At 44.6% G+C, this 10159-nt stretch overlaps 1 protein-coding gene across 2 annotated transcripts; it reads right to left on the reverse strand.

Annotated features, from left to right (window-relative positions):
• Window positions 1-218: 218 nt before the first annotated feature.
• SLC25A28 (solute carrier family 25 member 28) lies at window positions 219-9767 on the reverse strand. Of its 2 annotated transcripts, XM_054581338.1 has the most exons (4): window positions 9477-9767; window positions 3290-3518; window positions 2185-2241; window positions 219-1067 (listed from the first exon to the last, which is right to left on the reverse strand). In XM_054581338.1, the coding sequence occupies exons 1-4, from the start codon at window positions 9765-9767 to the stop codon at window positions 550-552; spliced, it is 1095 nt and encodes a 364-aa protein (XP_054437313.1). In that variant the 3' UTR covers window positions 219-549. The 2 variants fall into 2 exon arrangements, with proteins under 2 accessions (XP_054437313.1, XP_054437315.1); XM_054581340.1 differs by lacking the exons at window positions 3290-3518; window positions 9477-9767 and adding an exon at window positions 2930-3283.
• Between the last annotated feature and the right edge of the window lie 392 nt (window positions 9768-10159).

Consider the following 10159-nt stretch of genomic DNA (forward strand, 5'->3'; position numbering starts at 1 on the left):
GCCCATTGTCCTGCCGTCAGGGACAGTCCTTACAGCCTAATTACTAAAACAAGGGGAGTAGGGCCCCAATGTCTTAAATCACCATGAAAATCAGCAGAAACAAAAATGACAGCCATATGTAATAGATCTTCCCCTTGGGCCCCTTGATTTATGCTTAAAGTCAAGAATAGTCGACAGCCTTTCACTTCCCCTTTGGCAAGACAAACCCAGTGAAACCATTTAATTTAAAGGCTTTTTATTAGGAACCAGGGGAATGAGCTGCTTTCCCTCTGTAACAGTCTAGAGCAGGTCATCAGGCCCAGGATGGACAGAGGTTGTCAAAGGTGCTGTGGTGTGCTTTGTTGCACTTACTTGGGGCCTGGAAGGAAAGGTGGTGGCAACGGAGATTGGCAGGAACTGGTGCTAGGCAAAACACCAATAGCCTGGGGAGAGCCCTCTACCTTTCTTCCAACTCCACTCAAGGCTGGAGCATGCCAGGAGAGAGAATGTGGCTGGAGTGGGTGGGGCACAGCAGTGTCAGCTGAACCCCTGGTTTCATTCAGTGCTACTTCACTTGCCTGCTCTCCACTCTTCTTGCCTTTTAGTGATTAGGTATTTGAAGAACTCATACACAGACCATGCAATGGCTGTGGAGGGGATCTGGTAAATTACTCTAGCTTGCACCCCTCGGAAGTAGGCGGTCACCCCACCTACTTGATATACCGTCCTGAAGGCACTAGCCATGCCTGTAATATGTCCCGTGAAGTTTGAGTTCAAAGCCAGGGATTCCTGGGTGTTGAGCAGTGTTTTGCAAACGTCCAGTGGGGTTGTGACGGCGGCAGCTACAGCTCCTGCACAGGCCCCGGAGAAGACATGGGAGCTAGGGTTGTACCGTCTCTGGGGGTTAAAGTGCTCCTGCAGGAATTCATAGGTCATGAAGTGAATGGCTTGGAAGGGAACATTCATGGTCAGCTGGGTGGTGTAGCTGCGGTAGAAGGCCCCAGCCCCTTCATTTTGCCACACTGCCCGCACGCAGTCTGTCACCCGGTGGTAAGGTGAGTTGTACATCTGCATCCTTTGTTTGACCACTGCCAGTGCCATCAACAAGAAGGAAAAAATGGCGACAGCAACCAACCGATGAGCAAGGGTCCAGATTCCAAGTCCAAGTCAGCGGATCAGCCAATAGAATGGAGACAGAAAAAAAATAATGAGTGAACTGTCAGCCTGGTAAGATAAGGTTTCTCTTTTTTGACAAAAGGGATCAGAGAGGGTTGGTAACAAGTCAAGAAATAATAAACCCACTTCCAGTAGGATTTCTTTAAAATGACCTAAATAACACATTAGATAGAGGGTTTCCTTGAAATAAGTACCTATGATTAAATCATTATTACGTTAACTTTTTGTAACTCCCAAAACAAGAAATAACTCGGTGGCAGTGAACATAATAACAAACACATAGCCCCGACAATCCCAATCCTGAGGTACTAAGAGTGCCTAACTCTTACGACATAGGGATGGTTACAAAAGTGCTACCAAAGAAAAAATAAAATTCTTAGCCAAGAGTGTGACTTTAGTTCCCAAATATCTCCTACTCCCTCAAGTGGATTACATGGTATGAACTCTGTGGATCTTCACTTTAGCTTTGGCCCTTCCCACACCATGGTCTTGCCCAGACAGGCAAAGAACTGGAAGTTAGGAAACACTGCAATTACGCTATCCCTTCATACTTGTTTGAGTACCTTACTATCCGACTAAAATGCCAAGATCCAAGCCACAATGCAGGGACTGAGCTCTGCAATTCACCCTTTCACTCCTATCTCCACTATCTTCATTCCAGCAAGGCAGTATTTTCAAATGTGAACATCCATCTTCACCTATTTGAAGGGAAATAATCTCCTAATATTTCAGGTGAGATCAATTCCGCTGCAAAGGGGACATCCAAGAAGGTCCAGCAACAAGCCAAATAGAGCCATTATCTTTTCCAGGGAAGCCTCAAAGATGAATTAAACCTCAGTGAATATGCTACCTGTACAAGGGGTTCCTCCTAAATTCGGACATGGATGGAGCACCCTCTAGTGGTAAGACAAGGTAACATGACAGCATTTCCTACTGAAACTTAGCTTCTGCAAATCAGAAATAAAGGAAAAGCCCAGAAGTGCAGATGCAGCTGCCCACAGAGGGAGAGGCTGAGGAATCATTCGTTACCTTCAGCTGGATTCATGGCTGCATCATGAAGTAATGTTGCTACACACCCGGCCGCACCTGCAAAGAAGAAAACAACTGCCACATGTAAGGCTTGGAGAGGGCGACAGATTCACTGAGGCCCCATACTGAAGGGAAGTGGCTGTGCTAAACCACAGCAGAGTGAGGGATGCTAACAGGCAGTTCAAAAGTTGGGAACCCACTACTCCTAAACTCCTGTTCTGAGAAATGAAGATATTTGCTCTCATCAACGTAGTAAAGTCACCAATGTACATCTCATATCTACAATACTACTGGCAGGAAGAATCAAACAGTCCAGACTTTATCAATAAATTCAGTTCATGCAGATACACTGCTGCCAAGGGAGGCCAGCACATCCCTGCCTTCAGTGGAGGAGGAACATGAGGGGCCGGTGGCCAGATCTTCACAGAATCTCACCTTCTACCCTGATGCCCCTGGGCTGCCCAACCCGCCTCTAACATCTGTCCGTCTGCACTTTTCCTCAGATCCTGAACTACCATATTCCTCACCCTCTGCTCTATACACCCAATTTGGTTTTCATACACTCCTCAATCTCCAGGCTGCTAGCCATTCCCTTACTTCCACACAACTTCCAACCCTCTGTTTTTTCCATACAGAAGTCCCTTGGCTCCACCCCCATTCACTTGTTGAGGCCTTGTAGGCATCCTGAAAAAGTGAGGCAAAGAGCTAGGGCTCCATCAGTGTCTTCCTTGGGTGGCTAGGTCACCTCCAATCCTGCCCTGAGGAGCAGGACACCAGCCGACGATCACGTAATACACAAGAGATAGTTCAGCGTGTCTCCACATTACCAGGGCATGAGAAGTTGACGCCAGCGAGAAGATGAGAGGAAAGTCAGCAGGTAGGTAAGGGAGGATATTTTAACCCTTTGATGAGGTGCCCCAAAGGAAGGGTGGGGTCAAAGCAGCCTGTTGTCTGGAAATACCAGGTATGGAAGCCTCTCCCCTATAATCTGGCCTACCCCAGCCCAAAGCTTCAGCTACGAACCAGGCTGAGACTGCAAAGCATTGACAATAGCAAAGCCAAAGAGTTGGGAAAATGGGGGACCCAGCACAGAAAGGCTCAATACCATTGGCAATATGGCTATTGCCCCCAGGATGGATTATATCACTCAATGTCTTTTTTAACTTTTCGTAGCAGGCAAAATAGAGGGCGTGGGCAGGCCCTGCGCCTGTTGCTGTGACATTCAGCCCCCGCATGGGCCTCCACAGGCCCTCCGTTCTTATAATCCTCCAGAGGGCCTCCAACACATTGCGGTAGCGGGCTGCTGGGTCGGGCTGTAGGCTCTGCATTCGGGTCTGAAATTACAGAAAGGAGAAGTGCAATGTCAGTGATGCCAATTTCTCACCCAACCTCAACACGCAGGCTTTGGGCACTGGGCAGACGTTCAAGCCAGAGTGGAATCCAATTGGAATGTGTGCAAGCCAGTGGAATCAAGCCAGCGCACAGGAGTGATACCTGGCATCCAGTTTTACCTCCTTCCAAATCTATATCCAATCTTTCTAAGCCTCGGACCTTTCTTTTTCTAGTCATTCATGACCTTAGGAACAGAATACCATTATTTTCCTGAGAATATCACCCTTTGGTGTCCTTGAACTCCAAAATGATTCAGTGTCAGCAATAAATATGAAGTGTGTGTTTAAGAAGTTCCTTTTGTGCCTTAATAACTCAGGCTCAGAATTCTTTAGAAAAAGGATTCTAAAGTATTTATTGTCTACACATACTGGATGCAATTTGAAGACTGATCCTGGGCCTGCTTCCTGACCAAATGGCTTGAGATGATAATGGCTCATCCTTTGATAAAACTAAGATGACAATCTGACTTGTTCATAGAATTTGGCATTGGCAGCTGGGTCAGTAAGATAAAGTCTTGGCAAAAGTAGCATTCCTAATAGATGCTGCTCTAATTTCCTGGGAAGAAAGTTCACCCTGAAACTATGAAGGTGGACACCAACCTAGTCTATAAAACTGAAGGAGCTTCCAGATTGCTAAACTGACCAAATCCCAAAATTGGCGCCAGTGAATAAAATCAGTCTCAGAGAAATATAATCCTTAGAATCTCTAGAGGATTCAAAGATTGAAAGTTTATGAGAGATACCTCTGTTACATGCAATACCATGGACAAATCTCACAGGCATAATGTTAAAATGAAATAAGTCAGACACAAGAGTATATACTGTATGTCAATGTAAGAAATGTCCAAACCTGTAGAGAATTTTTATGACTTTATTTGAGCCAACTGACAACATATGCCAGGAGCAAGATCTCAAACGCTTTCAGTAGACATTTTGTATGATATTCCTTGACAAAGTTTTATTAAAATTTGGGAAACAAATCTTATTTGAAACATTCCCCAAAGGGGTGACTCTGAAGGGTGTGTCTCCCAATGAAGATGTCTTGTCTATTGACCCACTTCAAGGTTAAAGTGGCACAGGGACTAACACAAGATAAAATCAATATCCAGTGCCTAGAACACGGTAAGCACTCAAGATGTTTGCTGAATTAATAAATGAAAAAATGAATGAATTTTAGCTGTGTCTGCACCAGTTCAAAAAGTAGCAAATCAGCCATTAGTAACCAGCAGGGGTGGCCAAGAACAGCTTAAATTTGTGCTTCATTCTAATCACTGAATGAATCTGCACTGAAAAGCTTGAACCTTCTTCTTGGCCATCTAGAACCCATGAGTAATGCCTTTTCTGAAGAGCATGGAAGAAAACTAACTGGACTAACAGAAACTAATCAGATTAACAGGTTCTAATTAGACATAAGCAACCCACATTCCTCTATATTATTTCTTCCTGCCTGCTACCAACCAAGAATTGGAAGCTTGAAAGGTTAATTACTGGAAGTTCAATCAGAAACAGTATCACTTAACACAGTTTAACACATTTGTTTGCTCTTCAAAAAAAAATATCTCCAATAAATCTCCAATAAAGAGTGTGCTTACTGATCTTTCACATCACCCAGGGGGGCATAAAATCCATTATGAGTTATTCAGAGAGACTACGTCTTTGTTGACTGTGGCTACTAACAGATAAATTGGGCCTAGTGGCTTAACAATTGTTTCCGTAAGTTAGTTTGAAACTGATCTTGTACAGGGAGAATGTTCAGAAATTACATTGCTTTGGCCTATTAGGATGATGCTCCAACACAGTGAGCTGCCAGGCCAGGGTCATTGCTTTGCTGGAGTCAGTGGTATATTCAGCTAACCAGTCTTGAAAGGTCTGGCCTCAGAGGCCTGGAACCCCGCATCCCCAAGAGAAACCTGGACTAGGAAAGTTACTCTGAACATTTTACACACATCTATATCTAACTCACTGAAAATAAACCCTGATAGAGAGAACCAAGGCATAAGCTATGCCAAATATAAAAATATGGCTCCCCATATATGTGGGCCAGTAAATCTGTATTTTGGAAAAAGATAAAATCTAAGTAAGAATAGCCTTCAATATAAAAATCCTGGCTTTGAAGAAAAGCCAAATGGCCAAGTAGGGAGATAAGTGGTTTGGTAAAAGACAAGCCACATTTGAGTCAGAAAGCCTGAGTTCAAGCCCCAGCTTAGCTAGATGTGTGGTCCTGGGATGTCAGCCTCTCTGAGCTTCAGTATTATCATCTATAGCATATGGCTAAGAATGGCTGGCTCACAGGGCTGTTGCAAGGACTCGAGAGTTAAGGCATGTACAAGCAATTGGTAGTTTATAAGGTGCTAGAAACAGAAAGGTTTTTATTGTATTCAAATATGAGTCTCAGAAATATTAGTTCATATCTTAGAATTTACAGATCACAGCAGTGTTGTCTATTATATGTCATTTCACAAATATACACAGGCAACTAACTGGTCCTTAACTGCTAATAGAGTAGGTTTAATTTTGTATTTTTTGTTCTCACTTAAAAATTTCTTTGTGGTTATAATTATTTATATGTCCAGCTATTAATCCGAAGGTCATATTTAGTAATGAACACCATTGTGAAACTGTGCCTTGCCTGGTTCTGGAAATCTGTTTCTGGAAGGCTGTGTAGAAGGCTTGGGAGTTAAGACTGGGTTCAAAACATGACTCTGCCACTTAAACTATGTGACCTTGGACAAATTAGTCACTTTGCCTCCTTTTCTTCATCTTCATCAAAATATTGAAAATGGTGTCTACTTCATGAAGTTGCTTCAAAGATTAAATGAATAAATATAAGGCATGTCAGGCAGTGCTTGACAAATAAGAACAATTGCAATTTATTGAATATTTATTATTATTAGCTGCAAGAAAACCAAATAAGCCAATGTTCCCATTTCATAACCTCTCATCAAGTGTGTATAGATATACATCTATTCCATTTACATCTGGAATTTGGAAAAAATTCCCCATTAACTCATTATGGGATAGATTATTTGCTTCACCACTACAGAGCCAAAAAGCAGCACCTTGGTGACAAGTGGGTACTTCACCAGCAGAGTTTGAGAAGAGTTCCAACTGCTTTGAGTTGCAGAGCGTATCTAACCCTATAGATAAAATCTGGTGCTTGCCTCCAAGGCCCAGAAAAGGATAAGTGGGATTTATTTGGGTTCTCAAACCGCCCTATGACCATGGAAATAGTTAGCTCAATAACTATAGTCTAGCAAGGCTGTGCTGACTTCCCATGGTCCCTCCCAAGGATATTTTAAGTCAACTTGACCTGTTAAGTGGCTGGGGGGTACACAGACTTGCATGCCGGAAGCGGTGTCGGTTTTCATTTGCTAACCCTGAGATTGCCTGGGAGGCTCCAACACGGATTCCTGCTTTTAGCCTTAGGGGACAGGTGGGCTGCTCTTCCTCTCTACCACTCATTTATGGTGAAGAGGAAGAAGAGCTGCCCAGTGACAAGTTAACTGTGAAGACTTTGAAGAGATCTGAATTTTACTTTCATGTCTGCACAAGTGTTTAACATACATTCTAACAATAAATCCTACTGGTCTCACCTAGTTCTTCCCTTTTCATTTAAATCCCAGCATTAATGGCAAATAAATATGATTTTTCTAAAATAGCTCTTGTCTTTTTGAAGATGCCTGAGTATTTTTTCCTCCAAATCCAAAAATTGTTTCTTTAATGTAGGGTGTTGAGGCATGACTAAGTTTATTAAAAAAACTCCAAAGCTTTTGTAAATGAGTAAGAACTGTTCTTCAAAAATACTGTAGTTACCTTGGAAGGCTAGAAGTGACTTCCAGCAATGCTGTGGTTATGCAAAACTTTTCTGGAACTCTTGTTCAGAAATGGTTCCCTTAGTGGATTTATCAGCTTCAGGACTTAGTCTCCTTGCTTTTTGGTCCCATCTTATCTTTGACCCTGATTCTGAACTGTCTCAGTTATTAAAAAATCAATTTCATCTTGTCACAGGACAAAGATTTGCCCCATTAAGGATATGTTCCCAAATATTCTAGAGGCATTCCTAACAGGAATTTGTAAAATGTTTACAGCAACAATAGCACTATGTAAATACATGGAGTAAGGAAATAGTCTCCCCAGGTGATGAGACACACTTGAAGTGGTAAGTTGTAGGAATATTTTTAAGTCAGTTACATTATATTTTTCAAGTAATAAAATAATTTTCATTGTGTTCCTTGATCTAGTTTTCACTTGATACCTATCCTGAAATTTAGCACCCCAGACCCTGCTCTTCACTGACAGTCTAAGTACAGTGACGTTATTTTGCAGTTAGATCATACTAACTTTTGGACATAGAGCATTAGCAATTCACAGGCATTCAACCTAGACTCTATTACATAAATGTCTCAACCTTCTTCATTTGTAGTTATCCATTTTACATTTCAATATTGTGAAAGCATTAACCATCTTCTTACTTCTCTCTGATGTACTTTACTGTTTATTTCTATTCCTCCCAATTGACAGGGGCATTTAAAATTCTAATGTCCACTTCAGCGAACGGCATTTACTACCGTTTCAAAGGATATGGCCCTTGTTAGGAGTTACCTTGCAATGTATTCCTGCCAACTCAATGTCATCCACAAAGCTTAACGAGCCCCTTCCCCATTTCCTCATCCACATTACTAATGTAAACCTGAGATGATACTGGAACCAGGAAAAGGCAGAACAGACTTTGCATTTCCCAAGCTGATACTCTCATCCTTTTGAATATGTAATATTTTCCTAATTTGAGAAGACAACATGCATCAAGGAGCTGACAGGATATTGTGTAACTATAGCCTTAACATGTAAAGGAGGCACCAGTCTCTGTCATATTTATTTCAAGAGACCCCTCGAATTTATTTCTCAATTTAGTTCTCACTTTTTCTCGTGGTTGGTACCTTAGCTCATGCACAACAATAAGAAATGTCAAGAAGTGTTCCCCACTTCACCCTGCTTTCTTCAAAAACACCTGTCTTCTGTATCCACTAATCCGCCTGCCTGGCTCTGCATGCAGTTACTAGATGTACCTTCACCCAAATCATGCCCTCACACTGAGCCCGTTCCATCTTTTTCACACTTACAGCCACTTTCTGATCACAGTGCTTCCCTTCCAGGGAACTTTTCTCTCTTTCTCAACTTTAGGTGGCTAAAGAAAAACACGCTATCAGTTCCATCTCTTGGTTGGAAGCTGATGTGCTACCTACATATACACAATCCTAATCCCAGCTCAAATTTCATGTTCAGGAAATAGGTGGGGTGTCACGCTCGCTGCACAGAGAAACCGAAACCTTTTCCTGAACAACTCTTTCCCACATTATTTCCAGTCTGTACTCTGAATTACGACTGCACAATGATTTCCAATTATTCATGGGTTAGATTTATTAAGTAAGTCTTTTATCTGAGAGATCCTAGATTCTGGTTCCCGCCCCGTCACTTTTAAGGAAAGACACAGCAAGGAACTTGTAAAAGCACTCGCCCAGAGAACATCTTAAGCCCCTGAGGGTCTGATTCATACCAGTTGGCTTCACCTTAATCAAGTTAGCAGCACTTACCTGTTCTCATCCCATCCCACCCTATTCCTGTTTAGTCCCAGCTGAGATCCAGGGTTTGGGCTGACAGATTTTCGTTCCAGAGTCCCGATTCAGATCTCACTGACGGTTACAAATGGGTGCTGTTTCCTGACAGGGATCAACTCCCTGCCGGGACCTTGCTTGCATGGAGTATCGGTCGAATAGTGTGGTGATGGCAGGAGCCAGGAAGGAACTCATGTCGGCTCCGGCTCTCGGCCGGGATCCTGGCTCCGGACTGGACCCAGGGATCGGGTCAGCCCCAGGTCGGGTTCGGAGCCGGTCCAAGTCTCACCTTGACGCAGTCGATGGGGTACATCACGCAGTGCTCCAGAATCCCTGCCACGGCGCCCGCCACCATGTGCGTGGTGACAGTGGCTCCAGCCGGCAGCGCCTCGTAGTCTGGGTCGGAGTCCGGATCCTGCCGTACCGGGGGCCTGCAGGCCCCGGCCTCCCCGCCGCCGGCCCCCCGGCCCACGCCCCGCTGCAGCCACCCGTCCAGCAGCGCCGACTCCCCGGGGCTCCGCCCCGGCCCAGCTGCCGGTCCCCCCGCCACACCGCCAGCACCCCGACCCTCTAACTCCATCCACCCGGGCCAGCTGCGGCGCCCACCCTCGCCGCCGCTGCCGCCGCCGCCGCCCCCCGGCCCCGTTGCGTCTGCCTCAGGCACGGCCCAGAGAGCCCCGGGCCTCCTGCTCCCGCTTGGCCCCCGCGGACACGCCTCCCAGCCAGTCATTGGTGCCGCCGCCAAATTAGCCCAGCCCCTTTGGTTACGTAAAAAAATATGTCTACGGTATTAGTGAAGTTGTCTGTCACTCTTCCGCCCCGCGGCGTTGCTACCACTGAGATCCCACCCCTTCCCCTTTGATCTTGGAAGCTTCTTGTTTATTGGCCACTGATTGGCCGACCTGTAAAACTTAAAGCTGAACTTTGATAGGCTCAACCACCCCTGATACTCGACCGCAGCTACGCCGGGAT

This window comes from Pteronotus mesoamericanus, unplaced genomic scaffold (assembly GCF_021234165.1).
Source record: "Pteronotus mesoamericanus isolate MK-2021 breed Mesoamerican mustached bat unplaced genomic scaffold, CSHL_Meso_final contig_657, whole genome shotgun sequence".
In the NCBI taxonomy this organism is placed as follows: Eukaryota; Metazoa; Chordata; class Mammalia; order Chiroptera; family Mormoopidae; genus Pteronotus; species Pteronotus mesoamericanus.

Excerpts from the sequence above, each read along its gene's own strand:
- SLC25A28 (XM_054581338.1), bottom strand. The coding sequence starts at position 9,767 with ATGGAGTTAGAGGGTCGGGGTGCTGGCGGTGTGGCGGGGGGACCGGCA. Across the intron at positions 3,519-9,476 it reads ACCCCATCGACTGCGTCAAG|ACCCGAATGCAGAGCCTACA; the intron begins GTGAGACTTGGA and ends CTGTAATTTCAG. Across the intron at positions 2,242-3,289 it reads CAATAGCCATATTGCCAATG|GTGCGGCCGGGTGTGTAGCA; the intron begins GTATTGAGCCTT and ends TCTTCTTTGCAG.